Here is a 21,257-nt window from a genome sequence, read left to right on the forward strand (position 1 = left end):
ATAATAACAGTAATAATAAAAACAAAATACAAATTTAAAAAACAGACATAAAAAAATAAATAATAAATAACCAACAATAGACAAGGTAGACAAAGCCATACTTTTATTTGTCTACATAAAAATGTTATCATAAGACCTTTTAATGTGCCAAATAATTATTTGAAAATTGACTATTTCAAGTATTAAATGTTTACTTTTGTCATCTCTCTTTACTGCACAGCAAATCCCAGTCACTGACCAACACCTTCACAGAGACGTTACGAGGAAGCCTGACCGACGACGAGGCCAAAGCTGAGACCATCCGCAGCCTCCGACAGTCCTTCGCCAGCCTCTTCTCCGATTAGCAGCCTCCTCCAGAAGCTTCCTCTTTCTGTCAGTTGTCAGGTTTGAAAAACCCTGACTGGTTAATCTGTTCTGGAGTTTCCCTCCTCCTCCTCCTCCTCAGAGCCTCAGCTTCCTGTTTCCTCTCTTTCCTTCTCACTGTTTGTGAAGTTTAACACCCGGTGCAACCCGCTGTCCTCAGATCAATGATTAATCTATCACTAGAAAGGCCAATCGATTCTTTTTGGGGGGTTCTAAGATGAAGGTGTTAACTGAAGATGTCAAACTTTAAAAGCTGACATATTTGCTTATTTGTCTTCCTTACAGGAGATTTTAAAGAGATGGATATTAGTGCAGGCGCAGAATCAAACCAGATCCCATTCAAATTACTACTACTTTTACTCAGATTAATGATTATGTCTGTTTCTTATTTGCTGTTCATGCCAGTTAACAACAGATACAGAAATAGGTCCATATGAGCATCAGTCCGGCTGTTATTGTGTCAGTCTTTCGCCTCTTCGTACCCATAATGCTTTGTGTTTTTATAGAACAGCACTGCAGTGATCATGTGAGAGGACATTTTCAGACATCTTTGGTGTGTTTAAAGTTGAAACAGAGTTGAAAAGCATCAATAAAAACACACGAATGCCCCGTAGAATTAAAGATCAGCAGTCAGCTGACGGCAGCTTGGCCTTTCTAGTGGTAAATAATTATAGTATATAATCATGATCTAGCTCACAATGCTTGGTATGTAGTCGTTATTCTGCATTCTGTTTGTCCAACCAGTGAAACTGTATCATTATTGGGTCGTGTCTTACTCGTTTATATATACAAATTTATTTATGAAATTTATTTTAATTACTTTAATTGACTCGCAGCTTCCAAACTGTTTTGCAGAAGTCTACGGCAATATTCTTATCCGAAACTGTTCCAGTCAACTCATGAGAAATGTACTGAATCCTCACGGTTCACCAGCGATTTTGAGCATCTTGCCAGCCAGCCACATTTTCTCAGACGTCCACGTGCTGTAGACACATATTGGCTTAACGTAGTGACTCCTCTACCTAACATTACCAAAGTGCTTTTTAATAAAATAACCCCCCTCTGCACTGAGTCACACACACACAGCGAAACAACCTTTGAGCTTGTGATTTCACAAGGTGCAAACGCTGTACTGGCTTACAGCCATCGTCTTCCATCACAGCCCAGATCTTCCCCCCGCAGTTCTTCTTTTATTCTTAATGTTGCGTGCTTTGTGAGAAGCACTACGGTGTATTTTTCTGTGGGGGATTTGTATCATAACTACTACCGCTGTGTGTGTTTAAAAAGGCGAACAGTGAGGACGTAATATTTTGTAATGTGCGCTTAAATTTCGACGGAAAAAGATTTGGTTGTGCAACGTCACCTCTTCTATCTTTCTTCTCCTTTATTCTGTACAACCAATGATAATTTATCATCATCTCTTTTTTTGTTGTTTTTTGGGTCAATTGGTGTGTATGCAACATCTGCAGTGGTAGCAGCCGAAGCAGACACATCCTCTTCCATCCTGCTTTGGAACTGCATGTAAATGTAAAGTGAACGTACGTACAGTCCAATTGAGTCCAATTTTCTAACAGAAAACCAACACAAGCTCATGATCTCAACTATTCTATAAAGACAGCAAAAACAATGGCAACGCTTTATTTAATAGATAATGTTTATTTGTGGCATAGGTATCCAAAACCAGGAAATGTTACCATTTACAGTATAAGCGGCTATTGACTTCCAGGGGAATTTCCTTTAACTGCTCTAAAGACGGGATGTGCAACATTGTCATTCAAATTTAATGACAAAAAAGTGGACAAAGATCCAATTTAATCTATGTAAATATTTATTTATTTAATGGAAACCTAATTGTATGCTAACATTTCAGTGAAAGAAGTTTAAGCTACCACTTTTTTTGGAATTATTTGAAAGTGTACAGCTGATGACTGTCTCTATTTTCCTTATAATTAGCACTAAATTGGAAATAATTAAATCATAATTTATATATAAATAATAAGGAAGCCTGTAAAATAAATTGTTAGCAAGGTTTTTCCAAAATAGTTCCTTGGTGCATCCACTTTGTTGCACCGATCTCACAGAAGGAGATTGACGGTATATTTGGCTTTCCATGCAGAGCACAATCACAATCTAATTATCAAGCTGTCTTGTACTGTAGTTGTCTCGATAGTTATCTATGCTACAGACTGGGACCTGGACAAAAAAAACAAAATTATAATCCATCTTCTCTCCTATTTTTTTGTCCAAATACCCCAAACAGAAATACAATACAAATAGGATATTTGAATATCTTTTCATAATAATAATAATAATAATAATGCCCCCCGTTTTAAGGTAAATTTTCTTCAAATGCATGAAGTTGTATAAAAGTTATAGTGTGAGTGTGTGTATGTGTAAAGTTGTAAATTTGCCGTTATGATTGATAATAATACCACAAAAAAGAACTGCCCATTCTTGCAATAATTATGTTGATAATACACCATTTTTAATTTTGAACTATGAAGCTTGTCGCTTTAAGAGAAGCTCTTATTTATTTATTTTTACCAAGTTTTTATTTGGTGCTTTGCCATAGCCAGTCTCAACTGGCACAAACAGGAAAATGAAATGAAAAACATTGTTTGTTCATTGAGCTAAATAAAAAGCTCAATGTGTGCTAGCTTGACAGAATTCACACTACAGTGCTCATTACCAACAACAAAGCATGATGGGGATTGTAGTTTTACTTCTACAAAGCAGTTGCTCTGGAGGGAAAAGAATCTGATTGGTTGCATTTATCATCGGTGGGTGGAGCCACAGAATCACAGCTGTTAGGCTCGCTAATGGACCATTTGCTAAGCCCCGCCCCTCTTAGTTACCTGTTGCTACCTGTCGAGCTTTCTGTTCCTGCACGGTAAATATGGGCTTCGTCCCGTAACCCGTAACAACCTCATGTGACCAAGCGATGAGTTGTGAGAATCATAATATCAAATAATCAATAATGCCTAGCAGAGTTATTGACGTTACTGAGCCGTCCGCCTTCGTTTATAATGAACTTTTGTTGTTACTACTGCATTGCATTGTGGGATATTGTAGCGGAAATAGTATGTAATACTATTGGTTTCATACTATCTTATGAAATCTTACATAGGTCTACTATTTTAGCGTACTAAATAGCATGTTAGTATGGAATTTCGGACGCAACCACGCTGTTTACAATGATAATGGTGACAGTTTTACATTCTTTTTTTTCTTCTTTTTTTATATCTTTGAAACAGTTAGTAGAAAAAAGGTTTTCATTGAAATGACGTGCCTTGGCTAAAATGACCACTGTCACATTAGCTCCATGAATTAGGTGAAAATGCTGTCTCCACCTGACTTCTTAATGTATCCAACAGTTTAAAACAGGACTGCTGTAAAAGTGTCTTAAATATGCACTCAATGGATACATACATGATATTATGCTAAAAAACTGAGGCTAAAGCTTTTTACTGTTACAAGAGTACAGACTTTTAAGAACCAAAAATAACATTATCTTGGGTAATGTTGGCTGGGATGTCTTCCTCAAATCTAATAAGAGTAGAGCCCCTAATGTTAGCCTTCACTTTATGTAGTATCCAGGCCGAGTTTACACCCTTGCTATCAATTTCTACTTTCCTTGAGCCGAGAAAAGCGATTTAAAAAATCTGTGACGTCATCAGAATGTAAAGTCTATGAGCTGAGTGGGAACTCGCGGGCGTATAGCCAGCAGGAGAAATACTACTACGCATATTCAGTGGGCCGCATACTCCGGAAGTAAACCCTGGAAGATAGAAACTTTTTTTGGCATATGTGCCAGGCTAGCAATTCTCATTAGAATGAATAAGCGTCATCTTGTGGACATTTTTATTTATATAACTTGCAACCCCACAGAATAATGACCGAGGTTCGTTCGTTCGTTCGTTCGTTCGTTCGTTCGTTCATTAGTTCATTAGTTATTCTTTACTTTTTTGCTCTTGTTTTTTGGGGTTTTTGAAAGGTTAAAATAAAGACACCACGCTCCAAACACGTAAATCCAAAGCTTGGCAAGCCTGCTGTGCCTGGTTACGGTTGCTAAGCTATGATTGGACAAATGCTGTTCAAGGGAGGGGTTTAGTGAATTGTCAAATATCCTGCTGACGCTCCGACATCAGGACAGTCTGTGTTAGTGATATTTTCCTTTATTGACATTTACAACACTGTGATTCTAAAGCTCGCTCCAACCGTTCTCTCCGAGTGATTGTTTGTAAAAGCAAAATACTGATCTGCAGTCAGCTTTATCTCGAAGTGTCTTGTTATTGAGCACTTTTTGCAAGCGTTTCATCACCTTTGGCACTGTGTCAAAATGGACCAAATTAGCATTTCATTGTGAGACCGCTTGTAAAATCATATTGTTTTGTCTTTATTGTAAAGATGCCTACCACTTAGTATGTAATACTGCAGTGTGATAAGCCATAACCAAACCACGAGGATTTACTATCCCTTATACGCCACGCAATAATGGCTGCGACGTCACTGATGAACTGATATCTTAGTTTAAATCACTGTGTCCGTTCACTTTAAAGACATTAGGAAGCTGAAACTGTTTTTGATTTTTGAGTTCAAATCAAGAGAAATCATACTGCGCAGTTTAACGATGTGCTACTAGTACTTCTGTCAGGATGAAAGATAAACTTTGATGTCACTTTTTAGTTTCTCATCAGTGTAGATTTGCTTTATTTGTTTTATTTAGTGCCAGGTAAAGTCTCTCATTCATCTGTTATATCTTAACAAACCTTTTGATTTGACTCAATTCCAACTGAGCTGCAAAGTTGACTACCTCAAGTTCAGCAGTGCTCTGCAGAAACTGACTATAGCGTGGTAGTGCTGGAAAAAGATTTTGTGAAATGAGAAATCCATGTCAGTGCAAAGAAAGGGGATTAGAAATCGCCCCGTCAGCCGGAAGGGATTTAGTTTGATTCATGGACTGTAGAAAAATAACAATGTAGTGTCTGTGACATCAACCTGGCGAGGATGATAGATTTCCTGCAACATCCGAGTTGCTAAGAGCTACTCAGTCACTCAATCACTCCCCAGATATACTCTATACTAAAAGCCCTTACACACTGGGTCTGGGTGCATGACCAATAAATGACACCAAAATGCAAAATACTCGCCTGTGAATATTTCGCGTCAAAACTATTCATACCAGCAGTGATGCAAATTTGCGACAGTTGAAACTCTTTTTCAATAAGAGGTTTGAATAGATCCATACAGGATGAAAAAAATGTAATATAATATTCACAATCATGTTTTCATTAGTGTACAAACACCTGAAACTAAGAATCGTTGTGTTTTCGTTAGTTTAGAATGAGCCCTTCACATCTACATAGGGAGCAGGTCCTCTTCACAGAGTCTGCCAAGTTGCTCCGTCATGTTTCTACAATAGCCCAGAAAGGACAAACCAAACACTGGCTCTAGAGAGAAACTTTATTGTTTTTACGTCACCTGAAGGCCACCGTAGTTCTCCGACGCGTTTGGGGAAACTGCTTTAACGTGAGCCGCAGAGTGCAAAACCGTGGTACCGCCAACCGCCGTCTGACTTCCGTTGCTCCTAAAGTAGTGTTATTATGGTAAGGATGGCCTCATAGCAAGACGAACGGCGTTACAACGCACTCTGTGGCTCACGTGACCGCAGTCTTGGAAAGGGAGGAGTGAGCGTAGGGGTAATAAATTGGTTGCAATCTGCAACCACACCACTAGATGCCGCCAATGCCTACACATTGACCTTTAAGGCCAGATAAAGTTTATGTAACAAAGATAGCATTTGTAGCCTGCATTGTGAGCTCTACCTTAAGCATACATACTCAGAGAAGGGGCCAATTGGGGCCCACAGCTCATTTGCGCCCCCCAGCAGGTTTATCCGGCTCTGGTACCCACTTTTATTTCGTACTTTTTTGGTGCCAGCATGTAGCGGGCAAGAGAGGAACACGTCTGAAAGGAATTCTCCCATCGAGAAGATAATAAAGCTTAAACAGAGATATATTTTAAGGTCTTTTACTTGACTGACAGCTCCAACTACTTCCTTCCAAACGTATCTTTAAAGACCTGTTGTTGATGTCACAGATGCTGCGTCCATGTTCTGAGACAGAGTTGCGTCACTTCACCCCATCTTTTCTTTTATGTCAGTGAAACATGACCTTTAATTTGGAGAAAAGGCAATACTCTACTATGTTTAACATTTTCTTTCAGACATGACACGGTTGATTCACAGGCTCAACTCTTATGTGTGTTGAACCGATACATAGCCGAACACTGAGTTGAATATGCAGCCATTAAGTACAGCTAATACTACAAGGAAAAAAAACACTTTGTAAATGAGAGATATAATGTCATTGCACGGGTTTATTTGCCGATATTTCAGTCCACTGTGTCCCTTCCTCTCTGCTGAATGGTGGGTGGTATTGTATGGTATTTTAAGTGTATTAACGTTCTGTATATTGGTGTAAATGTGGCATGAAAACCAACCCCTCTTGTGTGCCTCAGGTGTGTAAATCCGGTCGTTACGTGATCTTTAATGTCTGGCTGCTTATTTGTGAGACGTGTGATGCATCTCATGTGTTCCTGTAATTTATTAGTATTAAGATGATTTAGTTTTCTGTATTTTTGTTCTTTTGTCTGAAAAGCAAGATTTCTGTTATTAAAGGTAACAACTTTTATTATACCTGTGGTGCATTCCAGTTCCTGTCAGTCATCCTGCAGAGCTGAGAGGATTTCAGTGTTTTCCTCCCATTTATGGTCACTGTAGCAGAAGTCCTGGCTCTCAACTCCACTTTTAAAAAGTCCTGTTTTGAAACACGCAACTTTCAGAATATGTGGTGATAATCTCAAAATCCCTTCATCTTGGATTTCTACCATATTTTATTCCTCTTGGCATGGAGCTCGGGGTGTTAAAAACTGACTGGCAACACGAGGCCGCAGAGAGGGAAACCTGCTGGACTCCGACGCTGCCTTTCATCTGCCGCCCGCTTCACGTCAAGCTCTCAAATGAATTAGGCACTAATGTTACAGAGGTAATATGAAACACATTCAGTCATGAATAAGTCACTGCACGCGCACACGTTATTACTTTTCATACAATGCCATCATCACGCAGATATTTCTGAGACTACTTCATGTCTGAATGTGCCTGAAAATATGTCCAAAATAGTTTACACCGCCTTTAAGGGAAAACAATTCGTCAAGTTTGGAACTGTATTCATGGAGATGATTATTTTTTAGTGTCAATATCTTTGAATATCATTTAGGTAAATCATTTTTAAACCTGAATTGATTGAGTTTTTGAATTTGTTTTTTTATATTTTTTTGGGGTCATTTCGGGGCAGCGGTTTCAAGCTAAAACACAACATTCACATACAGTATTATCACCGTATCAAGCTGATATACTAACACGTTAGCAAACAGTTTCTAATTTACACATCTAGTAACATTAGCGTTTATTGCACCTGAGTCTAATATTTCCTCTCCTCGTAGCTTTGGTCTGGTCTCCTCCACCTCCTGATGGAAATATCTGGCTTTTTTTCTAACTTTTTTCTAACTTTTTCTGTCTGCTGTTTGGTACTGTGCAGGTTTTTTTCTGAACAGCTGCCTGCTGCTGGAAACAAGGTCAATGGGAGCAGGGAGACTGAACCAAAACAGTGAAGTTGCATGCCCTAAAACCAAAACAACGAGCCGAAAGATGCTAAAACGCTCCACAGAGACGACGGGAACTGCAGAGTTAGGTGAAAATTCACTGAGGGTTTGTCACTATGGGCAACACCTATCACATTACACACACAGTCATTTGATCCATTGTCATCATAAAAATATGCAGCTTTAAGTTTACAATTTTTTATAACAGAATATTATAAAATTGTATTTAAAGGTGCTAAATGCGAGATTGGGAGAATTTCTATTGCCTCCAGTTATTTCCAAAATAGTTTACACTACTTTAAGGAAAAACTAATTTTGAAGTTTGGAATTGTATTCATGGAGATAATTTTTTTGTGTGTCGATATCTATAGACATCGTTATTGGTAAATCCATAAAACCAAAACAATGAGCTGAAAGATGCTAAAAGAGCTGACGGTAACTTTTGTAATCATTTTTGGGTGATAATTTACTCTGGATTTGTCACTATGCACAAGATCTATCACATTACACACACTCATTTGATCAATTGTCATCATAAAAATATTGATTGGTGCAGCTTTAAGATAACAATTGTTTATAACAGAAATAGTATAAAATGTATTTAAAGTATCTGGAGCTCCATTTAGACCATCATGGACCATGTAAACAGAAAACACCTACAATACTTGATGGCAGGAAGTCTTTACATGATAAGTTAATTATAAAGATGATTAAATATTGTAAATTATTGAATCCAATTAAAACGCAATGTGTGGAGAAAATAAGTTCTTAATCTAAGATATAGCACAATAACAGTATGCACTTTTCAACCAACACACACATACTGCGTACCTACTATCTATACTATCTAATATAGAAATAATACAGAATGATGCAAAATGTGTGTATGCAGCATCCCACTGCTGATAAATACAAAGCACCTTTTAAATCAGCTTGCAAATACTCCCCAATAGGCTTCTAATATGGTAAGCATCTGCACAACTCCAAAGCCAAAAACCTCCCGTAATAAATAATAAATGCATAAATCTTGTAGAACTTCACCGTTAATCTGCAGTAAAGTGGTTTTAACTCCAAACAAGAGCTTCTCTTTCATGTTTGCTTCATTATGATACCATTTGTTGCTCCTCCAGCTGCTCTCCAATACATCTCACTGAGAAAATAAAGTGGTGACAAGTTTAATAAAAGAGTGTTTTGTTAAGATTAAAAACACCACATGACTGTAGGGTACAGTATGTTCAGACTGCAGACCACCTTGACTACATTCAACAGCAGATGATGTAGAGATAAAAGATACAGATCACATACTATACCTTACAACATCATTAATAATTCACCTCACACAGTCGATTTCAATTATCCTTAAGAAGGGATTCAGCTCGCCTCCTCCTGTTGACCTTTGACCCTCTGTGGCATCCTTAAACTTGCTCACGGTTTTGTCCTGTGCTTCACATTTTGTCTCTCAATCTGAGACACGTGTTGCATACCAGGCCACTGGCAGCCCGATGGTAATCTGCTGCCAGCGCGATTTCGTGCATTCTTAAGGTGGAATGTCAAATCTCTCATCTGCCGCAGGTCCCTGCCTGCCTGCAGCCACGGCAACAGCCTGTAAACACAGCATCTAGATAGATAGTCCATCTCCACAACACCGTTTTGTACTGTATGCAAGGAAATAATCATCTGAATTTAGTGTCTTTATTCTTCACGTCCCATCTTGAAGTTCTGTTTTTGGTAGAAATCACAAGTAGAGAGGGCAGTTACAAACTCCTATAGTGAATGACCAGAAGGGGGCGTTGTCCTCCCAAACAAAACCCCCCATCCATCCTCATATCCATCTTCTTTCTGCCTCCTAACTGTGCACATGATTCTCTCCTATTAATGAAGTTTTCAGCAACAACTTATCTGCACACATTTAGATTCAAAGGAAAGGAAGTCATTGCTATTCGATCAATCAATCAAGCTTAAATTATACAGCAGAAGTCATACAAGCGCTGAACATAAAAAGACACTACAGAGCATAAGTAAAAAAAAAAAAAGATATTTAAATGAATAAAAACTGAGTAAAATAAAGTGTAATATAATACAACTTGTAGATAGATAAAAGCCAGGCTAAAAAGGTTTCTTTTTAAGAGGACCTATTGTGTACATTTTCAGGTTCGTACATGCTTTAATGTTCAAAAAACGCTTTATTTTCCTCACACCGGCTGTGCTACAGCACCACTTTTTACGCTTTTTCTGAAACCCCGCCTTCCCGAAAAGCCCAGTCTGCTCTGATTGGTCAGCGGGCCCACTGCTGTGATTGGTCTATCGAAACAAACTCCGCTCTAGCTCTGCTCTAACTAGCTTTATTACATGGCTTTGTTGAATACTACAATTCTGATTGGTAAATCACAGCGTTCTACCTGGTCTGTTATTTCTTTATAGCAGACCGTTGCTATGTATGACAGACCGTTGCTATGGACGCAGTTCTGAAACCCGCTTCACGTCGCTGTCCCTGTCAGGGTTTATTTCACAGCAATGACTGGCTCGCTGTACATTATCCCTCATTTGTTTGAAGGCATGCCAAACTAGCCGCTATAGGCAAATGTGTTACTTTGTGACATCACTATGTTACGGAAAAAAAGGCGGGACTTCAAGCGAGGTGTTTCAGGCAGTTCAGGAGCAGCGTTTCTGTGGGGGGGAGTAACTTCCTTTGCCATGGACTTTGGGCTTTGTTACTTTGCAGACCTTTTACATGCACAATGAACTATATAACACACTAAGGAAATGGAAAAAGCAGAAGAGCATAGTAAGTCCCCTTTAAAGATATCCACTCTCTGCTCCCCTCAGGTCCTCCGGCAGGACGTTCCGGGCCTCGCCGTGGGTCTTAGACCACAGTCTAAGAACTACTAAGAGACAGCTAGAGGACCTGGGGATCTAGTGGGTGGGCCTACTTTTATAGCCATCTGTAACACCAATCTGTCTGGGATCCAGCTGTGATTTATCTTACCAGGAAACAGGTTGATGGATTCAACAGACATTTTATTGTATCAGCATAGTCCCACTGTTTACCTTTACACTACAGACTTTATGTGACTCTGTTACACAGTTTTATGGTACTCACTAATATGAAGTCTTAGTAGTATTCTTTCCAGAGAGTTATTAAAGGGGACATGCTCATTTCCTGTTTCATACTTACATATACTACGTATTTTGGGGTTAGACTAGAACATGTTTACATGCTTTAATGTTCAAAAAACACATTGTTTTTCTCATCCTGTCTGTCTGAATATACCTGTATTCACCATCCGTCTGAAACGCTCAGTTTTTGCGGCCAAAAAGCCCATTTTGAGCTGGCTGTTAAATGCTGTTCACTAGTTCCCATAGCTATTTAATGACATAACTACGTTAACGAGCTCTTCAGCAACACTTCAACGGCGACTCGGCAACCATGTAGCTCGCCACGCTTGGACGTTTTGTTGCTTTTGTCGCTCATAGTGTGAACACAGGATTAGGCGACATTATAGTTGATCAGGGTTGATCTTCTGTCCGCCGGGGACCAAATATGCATGAATGCAGCTTTATGGTGCCTTCAGATGGGGGTCGTGTTTACCGTGTTCATGAGAAGAGTCCATATGAACGCCCCCCTCATGTCGTATTCACAACCTTGTTAAGCGGAAAGTTTCTGAAAGCTCCGAGTTGTGACGTGTTTGTTGACGTTGTCAGAAATGGCGGAGGCCATGGAAATAAATTTTTCGGTGCATAATAATATTGTAAATTTAGTTGTATATTGTTTTTTTTCGTAATTGTACAATAGGTCTGAGGAAAATGTTGATATTCCCTACAGCATTATGCCTTTGCATTCCCTGCATTGTGTTACCCGCTTGCCAGCTTGCTAAATTGTTAGCCTCTGTGGCTTCTAGACGCCGACAGTAACTTTAATATCACCGTTGCTTAGCAGCGGTGTTCTCCACTACTTAAACACTTGAACGCCACGCATATTGTGTACAACTGCACCAGTGTTGTAAACACGAGCTAACAAGTTTCATTTGAAGGCATTGTATATTCAACAAGTTGAGCGTTGAGGTAAATGTGAACAGGAAGGATGCAACAGGATGTTGCTTAGCAACAAGGAAAAACATTTTTTTTCGAAGTGGAACACCGAATAAATGAATAAAAAGAAAGATTACATATTGTATTAAAAACAATAACACACTCAAGGCTGTACTTCACTGTGAGACACCGGCACTGTTGTGATGCAGCTGTATGAACAAGGCTACTGCCTGAGGGTCGAAAACAATTTCATTGAGGGTAATGTAGTACGACAGGAGTTTCAGAAATACGATTGATGAAGTGACCATAACGGAAGTATGATAAATATATTGTGATGCTGAGCAAGAGCAGTGTTGCAGGAGTTGAAACCAGACTGACTTTTCCATTCTATGAAACAGTTATTTTACAATGTCGTAGTTCCCCTAATGACTATGAATCATATTTTCTTAGGAAAGCTGAGCTGCAGATATAAGTGAGTAACTATACAGCCCTCAGGAAATGCAGCATCGATTTTTTTAAGGGCAGAGTGGCACATCTATATTTAACCTTCAAGCTATTTTATCCAGCTCAATTTATATGTTAGACCCTGAAGGTCCCAGCATGCATCGGAGGTTTCACCATTCATCATTTAACCACGATGCGTCTGCACATAATGTGTGGATGGGTAGGTCTCTATGGATGTACCTGTATTAGCACACTCAGCGTGAGTGTGTGTGTGTGTGTGTGTGTGTGTGTGAGAGAGAGAGAAATCGTCTTATTCCCCCTCTCAGACCTGCAGAATGTACAACAACGCCTTGGTCACCATAGTGAGTATCTCTGAAACAAGGAAAGGCCTTGGTTGTCATGGCAACTGCAATGCTTCATAGAGCACAGGGTGGAGAGAGAAACGGAGAGGTGGAAATCCTCTACTTTGGATTCCTCAGTTTCGTCGTATTTCTACTGCCGTCATGTTTATGTACACATAGAGAGATGGTGAACTACATTACTAAATTATATGCCTCTCTAACCGTCATATATAAATTTGGATTTATTTGCAGTGGTAGAGAAACTTTTGCACATAATGGAGGGCGATTAAAATGTATTTGTGGTGTCTAAAGAATTTAAAAATTACATTAAAGGAACAGTGAGGGATCTATTGGCAGAAATGGAATTTAATAAGTATGTTTTCTTTAGTGTATAATCACCTGAAAATACGAATTGTTGACATTCGCGTTTTCTTGTCAGCCACCGTAGTTCTCCTACACGCTTGGCAAACGGGAGAAGTTTTAGTTGGTTGCAATCTGCAACCTCACCGCTAGATGGGGCCAAATCCTACACACTGCACCTTTAAAAAAAAAAAAAAAAACTCATGTCTTTATGGAAACAGTGTCTTGGTTAGTGATGATAATCCACCGACCTCGCTGTCTGCAGTTTTTATCGTGACGGTGTCTTCCATAGTACTTGGTCGCCAGCAGAAATCTCAAAGATAGATATTTCAAAACGTCGGCAGATAAATCCTAAATGATCAACATGGACAGATGCCACCGTGGGTAAAGGGGAACATTTTTTTTTCTGCAGCACTCTGCCTGTAGATTTCAGAGGAGATTTTCCAAGCTGCTGCTTCTCTGACTATAAATACGAATGGCTTGAAATACTGGAGTATTTGACATTTCAAACCATACATGGTTTGTATGCTGTACCATACATACACCACTTTATATAAATCCCATAGCAGTATGTATTCATGTTGGTGGGTAAGTCCATTGAAGCCATCATTCAATGATTTTACAAAACTACTAGTATAAGATAAGTCATGGGCTCGTTAAAGGTGCAGTGTGAAGGATTTGGTGGCATCAAGTGGTGTGATTGCAGATTGCAACCACCTGAGTAGCCCTCAGCTCACTCCTCCCTTTCCAAGACTGTGGCTCACGTTACCGCAGTTTCACAAGCGTGTCGGTGAATTACGGTGGTAATGTAAAAATGAGAAAGGACTCAAATTTAATTTCAGTTGTCTATTCGATTGTGTGCTAGATTTGTTTTAAAGACAGAAATATGGGGAAGAAGAAAAATTATGGGATAAAAAAGTGTTTTCATTTTGTCTAGATAAATAGTTATGACAGTAAAAAGTACTGTATAATATATAAATTGTTTCACTATGATAATTGCCACTATAAAAGTTTAACAAAAAAGTATTCTTCATCGTAAATATGACACTTATTGTGACAGTCTGAAGTTGATGAAATGCTTACACACTCTCCATAAATGATGAACTCGAGGCGATGATGTTTTTCCTCCTCTAAAGCGGATGTTCTGTGTAGCGCTTTTGAAATAAACTCTCCCAAGTTCAACCTAAACAGCTTGTCAGTGTATCTGCAGCTCCACTCAGTGAAGAAGTATGTGCTGTTTGTAAGAGATCGGGGCTGAAGAGGAGAGAAGAGCCTCGGAAGAGTCGGCCTGTTTACAGAGGGAACGTTTCCCCCTCTCTCTGTAGGCCTTTCATTTCCTCTGCTATGAAGCTTTCCTCTCTGTTTTCCCTCCTGCTCTGCCTTATAATGGAAGATTTCATCAAGAGGCTACCGAGTAAGTTCATAAAGATACAGCACATGTGAACACCACTTTTATTGACTTTCTAGGAGTGATGTTTGTCGACTGTAAATTATCTTCTGCTGTGTTTTTTTTATCTCAGTCTGTCAGTCAACTTGCTCTCCCATGGTTATTTACGTGAGTCTGCCGACATCACTAATTTTCCCCCTGGTTGCATATCTAAACAGGATGTATGGGGATATCAGTCTCTGCAAGGATATGGGAATTGTTTTCGCTCTAGAGACGCTTGTGTCCCTCCAGAGATATTTTTACTGTAGTTGCATCACCAGAGAGAGAGAGAGTTGCATGCTTTACAAGAGTGTTTTGCAGAATATTTTCCTCTAGCTGAGCACAATGCTGCAAAAGACTGGCAGTCAGATAATAGCTTTTAAACCACAGTTCAAGGACAATTATTTAAATGTGCTTCGGGCAATTCAAACTGGCAGTGAAGTGGGAAAAAACAACTTCAAAACTCATAAATATATCCTTGACAAAACAATCTCACCTCAAGGTCCACTTAAGGTTCCTCTGGAGCTTTTTGTCCACATCACATCTTCATCAGCAGATGAGGTGAGATTGTTTTGTCAGCTTCTGTTTTCATGGTCAAGAGTGAACTCTGAAACTCAACTTTAATGCCAACATCGACAAGAAGTCCTTAAAGGGACTGTTTGTAACTTCTTACACGTATAAATCATTGTGGGTCGGTGTCACAATGCGCGCTCGTGTGTGGCTACGCTGTTCAGACTCAGACTCCAACACAAACTACACGGAAGCACCAAAACCACAAAGTTATATCTAGTGAAGCCCGTCTTGCGCAACAGTGTTGGCCGCGGTCGGAGGACACGGGGGAGATCGTAGCTTTGGTCTCCAGGGCCGGAGTCTCTGTTCCTCTGCCGGCCTGCCTTCACTCACACACCGCGCTCGTTCTCGTTCTTTTGAGAATATCTAGTGAATGTACAGCGGACGTTTGTGCAGATATAACTACTGAAGCTCCTCCAGACCAACAGAGGTTTCCCATGTTTTGTGAAGTGACGGGGCTCTGCAGAGAGAAACGTTATCATCTCCAACCAAAACTCCGGTGTCTCCCCTGTTCCCTCCGGCCGCGGTCGGGAGGTCGAGGCAGGAAAAGCCAACACTAGGATCAACAGTGATTCATGGAGAGACCTTCGTCTGGTCAGCTAACATTACTGCCAAGCAGTTGAAATATAGTGTGATATTGTGGTTTAAGCTGACGTGGTTCACCTCACTGTTTGGAGCGATGCTCGTTCATGTCTTTGTAGAGCGAGCACAAGCGCGAGCAACAGGACGCTGACTTTCGTTGACTTAACGGCCACAGGTGTCGCTGTTAACAAGCATTTCTGATTCTTATAAACAGTCCCTTTAAAGAGCTGCTGATGAAGATCATATGACTTAAATATCCTTGTTTTCATGAACTGCACACAACCTGACCATTATACTAAAGGAGGTCAAAGGGCAAAGGAAGAAAAGATTCAATATTGGTGAGTTCACTTTTATGTGGACAGAAAAAACTTTCCACAGCTTTGCATATCTTATTTCCTTACTTTACGGAGAAAGAGGAAGATTTTAGAAAGAAAACAGAAAAACAAACAGCAACAGGTAGGAAGGACAATAGTTCGAAAAAGTAGTTATCTCAGGTAACGTTAACCAAACTTGTAGATTTTGTTTACATCATTGATTTGTTTGACAAACAACTCAGTTTACAAATGTATATTTTAAAAATAATGGCAAAATAATGTCTTTTGTATCATAACTTTGACATTAAAGTTTTCTTATTAATTTAATTTTAATTCTCGCAAAGTTCCACATTCACAAGTGTAAATTTACCCCAAAAAAAGCCTAATTTCTTTGTATTTATGAAAGAAATGGATCTTTATCTGTGAACAATTTCTTCCTCACAAAACAAAAAAGCAATGAAAACAATGAATGTATGCAATATCTTTAAAGTTTTTAAGTGAAATTATTATCATATTCTCGCTTTTTTTTATTATTATTTATTTATTTATTTATTTTTATTGTGTTTTTTTTTTTTTTTATTAATTTTATGTTGGTTTTGTTTCATTTCTGTTGTCCTTTTATGTTTGGCACAGCTCTTTGTTTATGTTTTCGCTATGCTTCTTTTGTATGTAAATGTTTTTGATGTTTTCTGCTGTTACTATGGATACTGTCATTTTGAAATAATAATAAAAAATAAAAAATATGGTCAAATTAATAGTTTTATGAAGAAACAGAAGTGTCCTAAGTTTGGAGCAGTCCTTGAATCCATCATGTTTCTCGGTTTCCTATTGGTCAAGTCAGGTTTCTGTCTAATGTTAATTAGCCAATCAGTGACGAGCATTGTAACCTACCGAGTTCCTGATGGGCGGGACTAAAGAGAACGGGAGACCAACAACGAAGGAACCACAAAATACGCCGTTTTTTTAGCGTTAATTCGGTAAAATGCGTTAACTATCAAGTTATTTTATTACACGTTAAAAGCCAGACGTTTTGTGTCGTGTTGTAGTCGTGTAAAAACGGGAAAGTAAGCTGTTTTCTGCCGGTAATTTCGCTTAATTGGCGAACGGACGGTTGCTAGTTGGCAGTTGGCAGTTAACAGTTGGCAGTTAGTTAGCTGTCACTGTCACTGTCTTGGACGAGAGGAGACGTTAAGTTCGGTTACTGTCTTTAAACTGGATTCATGTGGACGTTTCTATGGTTATAAAGAAACTATGTTTTATTAGTAGTTGAGGGTTTTCTGGATATTGTGCTTGTTGGGACGCTGCAGCAGTAGAGGTCAGGACTGGACATCAACGGCCCGCTGCACGTGAACCTGGACGGAGCGTCCATCGCACGAGCCACAGCCGTTAGGACTCGTTTCCATGGAAACCGTGAGTACTGACCGGCTATACATGAAAATTCAAAATGAGCAACATTTCCATGCATGTGTGTCATATTGTGCAGGCCTAGTGGGAGAGGCTGCCCCTTGCGTAGTATGAGAGTTGTGTGGAAGAGTTTAAGTGCCAGTTCTAGTGCTACCTCTTTGACAAGTCAACAGTAAGTAATATTCTTATTAGGAATAAATTTGCCTCCTGCGTGAACTGTGCATTGCTGAATAGGGTAGGCCTATGCTACTGTATTTTAGAGAGCCAAATGTTTTCTGAGGTGGTACTTGGTAAGAAAAGTTTGAGAACCACTGGACTAGTGTGATTCTAGTTCACTGGCTTGTCCTTTGCTGTATCAGGTGTTTGTTTGTTGTTTTTTTTCATGTCGATCACACCAGGCAGATGTTTCAGGCAAACAGTAGATATGTGAGATCATGAAAATACTGTTGAAGATAAAAAAAACGCTGATAACAGTAAAAAAAAAAATAGTATTTAGATTCTCTGAGGTTTGCATAGGGAACTATGTATGTATTTTTTCAGCCCAAGACATTTGACTACACAGATTGTACGCACAGACAATCATTTGTAAATGTATACGAGTATATGCAGACACCCGCAGGCGTCTAAACACAACCACTACTGTTTATGTCTGTTTTTGGAGTATGTAACCAGCCAAGAGGCAGCAGGGGATTTTATTGTTTTTTCCGGAAAAATGCCGTCTACTGAAATGACACCCATGTGTCTAAACCATAGTGATGCACAGAGAGCCAAATCACAGGCGGGATGGGAACATTTCTGCTCGAGGCCTACTGTGAAATTTCCCCGAGCATGGCACTCACTCCCCGGATCATCTTCTCCTCTGGTCAAGAAGAGAAGGGACTTTTTCCTCCTTCTGTTTTCCACTGTTAGTCCCCCCCGTTTGGTCTCCCATGTCCCTTTTTATAATGACGAAAGAGATGAGAACCGTGTAAACTCAAACCCCTGCAGTTTCAGTTTCAGTTTACACGTCTTCGTGCCCGGCAGCGCCTGCCTGCATCACTCACATCTACCCAGACGCAAAGACCGTGCTGGAAATGAGAACTGTGTGGGATCAATCCTCTTAGCCCTTACTCATTGCAGCTGCCCTTTCCAACCAACCCACCACGGGTCTCTTTCTTCAGAGCGATGGAAATTGATGAGAGATCTCGAACTCCCGACCCCACTTCGCACCAGCTTTCAGAGCATGACAGCACGACAGGAAATTGAGGAGACGATACACACACCAACCCCCCTCCCTTCTGGCGCTTCTTAAACACTTCTCTCTCCAACCATAGCAAGACAACATGACCACTAGAGGCCATGCTCGTAGTCATAGAACTTTTTAACTATCTGTATGTAACCGTCATCGGTACAGAGGAATTATGTTTTCGGTATGTCCTTCCGTCCGCACCATTCTCATGAAAGTGCTCCCTTGAGGGTTTTTATTTATGTTGGAGGTCAAAGGTCAAGGTCACTATGTCCTCAGGTCTGTTCCATTCTGGTGATATATCGGGAACGCCTTCATCGAATTTTGGCCATAACTCAAGAATTCATATGTTAATTATGACAATTTCCCAGAAATGTCTCGTAGGATAAAATGATGAAGTGATGATATTTTGGACAAACATGAATATAAACTGCAACTTGACCGGTTGGCGGAGGCATACAACAGCGAGGCGGTAATTCTAATTTCATATATGATCATTTAATCAAAAATGTTTGATAGTAAAGCTGCACTAATCAATTTATTTATATTGACAATTGGTCAGAATGACTAAGCTAATCACCCAGCTCTGCACTTCCCTTCAGCTTTGCAGAGCATTTTAGAGTCTTTCGGCTCAATATTTTGATTCTGCTGCAGAAAATATTACCGCTTTGGTTCACACCACACACATTAATCTAATTTCCAGCTGTTGTTTACAGCTAAGATGTGCTCCTGGCCAGCACCAACTGACAGACAAAGGTAGCAGCTAGCCGGTGAACATAGTGAAGCATTTAGCATCTAAAGGGGCCAGATATTTCTCTCAGCAGTTGGTGGAGACCAAAACAGAGCTTACAGGAAAGTGAATATTGGACAGGAATTCATTAGGTGGACAGACACATGAATCTAAAAATTAACGCTAATATTGCTCCATGTATGATGGATGTGTAAATAACTGTTTACTAATACGTTTTCCCTGTCAACTTTATAATGGGATAATACTGTATGTCAGTGTTGTGTTTTTAGCTTGCCATAGGCTTTGTGCTGCATTCACGTGGTGTCAGAATAACCGGAAAAATGAGTTCCCGACTAGGAAAATTAACATAAATGTGAAACATGTTGAACTTTAAACAGTCAGAATTCATATTGCAGTGATGGCGAAAAAACCTGGAATTGTCCTTTAGAGTCTCCAACTGGTCAGAATGAGGAGGAGCACTGTGGCTCCTTCCCATGGTTATTATGGGATTTTTGCCTCCAGTAATTATCTGCCAGATAGCTGGGCCACTCCTTTCTGCTTTCTGAAAGCATTTTTTTGTTTCTGTGTCCTCTCCTGAGTCAGCAGTCTATTTGAAGTAACAGGGTGTATTTAGTGGGAGGTTTCCTCTTTCCACTACGGTGCTGTGACAGAAGTGGGTTGAAACGGTTTTAATTTCCTTTGGCTACTAAATGGGGAAAGTAAGAGAAAGTTAGATCGAGTAGGTTTTGATTTCAGGCCTCAAGGCAAAAAAAAAAGAAAAACTGAAAGGAGGTTTATTTGTTGAAATCCATATTGCCCAGAATACTGCTGAAATAGTGAATAGCTGTAGTACCAAGAATCTACCCAGTATTGTCAGTGGCTGTAATATGATAAGCAGTTTTTTATGTGCGTGAGAGAGGATGAATCGACATGTACAGAGAATTACTTGCGACATGGATATTTTGTTTCATTACGAAAGGAATGATTGATGGGAATTAGAAATACTGTTGTTCTATCAGTGATATTTGTTGTCAGAAATAAATTCAATTAATTTCGATTTAAGTTATAATCCTTTCATGAAATGAAACCCCGTTTTTGATACTATTTATGGTTTGGGATTTTCTCTGTAATAACCATTCAGTGTATTTACATTCAGTAATTATTTCTCCGTATCGTAGCTTTTATTGGTTGTGGCAGATTCCCCCCATTTCCGTGGTAGATTCTACCCAAACATGCAATGATAACCCCACTGTCACTCTCTTTACACTGCGTCAGAACTGAAAGGAGATCGCGGTTGTATTGTTATTGACAGACTTTATAAAAATGACGTGAGTGTGTTTGGTTGCACTTAAAACAGATACGCCGCTCGCTCTTCTGTTGTAGTTCTGACAGAAAGAGGCCTTGGAGCACGTCTGTGCTGATGCAGCTGCACCACCGGTGCAGAAGGAGAACATGTTGCTGGATTTCCTTCCCGTGAAGGGAGTGCTTGCAGGATCGGGAAATCCCACGTTACAGAGAATCTGGTAATTCCAGTCTACAGCGTGGCAGCAGAGCGCAGGTTCAGCCTTCAGAATAAAATGAAAACGGCCGTGAAAAGTTGTCTGTCCGAGGCAAAGATTACGGAAAAAAATCATTCATCTGCTTCTGTGTGTTGACATGAAAAGAGACGGCACGGTCGGTGTCGTGTCTTTGTTCATCTTTTCTCTCCATGCCCTTATAAATGCATAATCTATAAGCTTGTTCTGTATATTATTTAAAAAACACACAGCGAGCGCTGCTGTGAGTCATTCTTCAGTCCAATACT

General features: G+C 39.7%; 1 protein-coding gene and 1 long non-coding RNA gene across 5 annotated transcripts in view; both read left to right on the top strand.

The window, feature by feature from the left end:
- The window catches only part of LOC119482690 (synapsin-3-like), a 112,594-nt gene extending 108,734 nt beyond the window's left edge, over nt 1-3,860 (top strand). The window contains exon 13 of one of the 2 annotated variants that reach the window (XM_037760491.1): nt 221-359. Coding sequence is in view for 1 of the 2 variants with exons in the window: in XM_037760490.1 (XP_037616418.1) it covers nt 221-344 (124 nt within the window). In the remaining variant the exon portion in view is untranslated. Of the gene's footprint in view, nt 1-220 lie in introns of both variants that reach the window. The other variant, XM_037760490.1, reaches the window with a different exon arrangement.
- Nucleotides 3,861-16,977: 13,117 nt separating this feature from the next.
- Nucleotides 16,978-21,257, top strand: part of LOC119482695 — a 47,985-nt gene continuing 43,705 nt past the window's right edge. Inside the window, exons 1-2 of one of the 3 annotated variants that reach the window (XR_005205496.1) lie at nt 16,984-17,504; nt 20,837-21,188. This is a non-coding gene — a long non-coding RNA (uncharacterized LOC119482695). Of the gene's footprint in view, nt 17,505-20,836; nt 21,189-21,257 lie in introns of those variants that run through there. The other 2 variants (XR_005205495.1, XR_005205497.1) reach the window with 2 other exon arrangements.

This window comes from Sebastes umbrosus, chromosome 23, assembly GCF_015220745.1.
Source record: "Sebastes umbrosus isolate fSebUmb1 chromosome 23, fSebUmb1.pri, whole genome shotgun sequence".
In the NCBI taxonomy this organism is placed as follows: Eukaryota; Metazoa; Chordata; class Actinopteri; order Perciformes; family Sebastidae; genus Sebastes; species Sebastes umbrosus.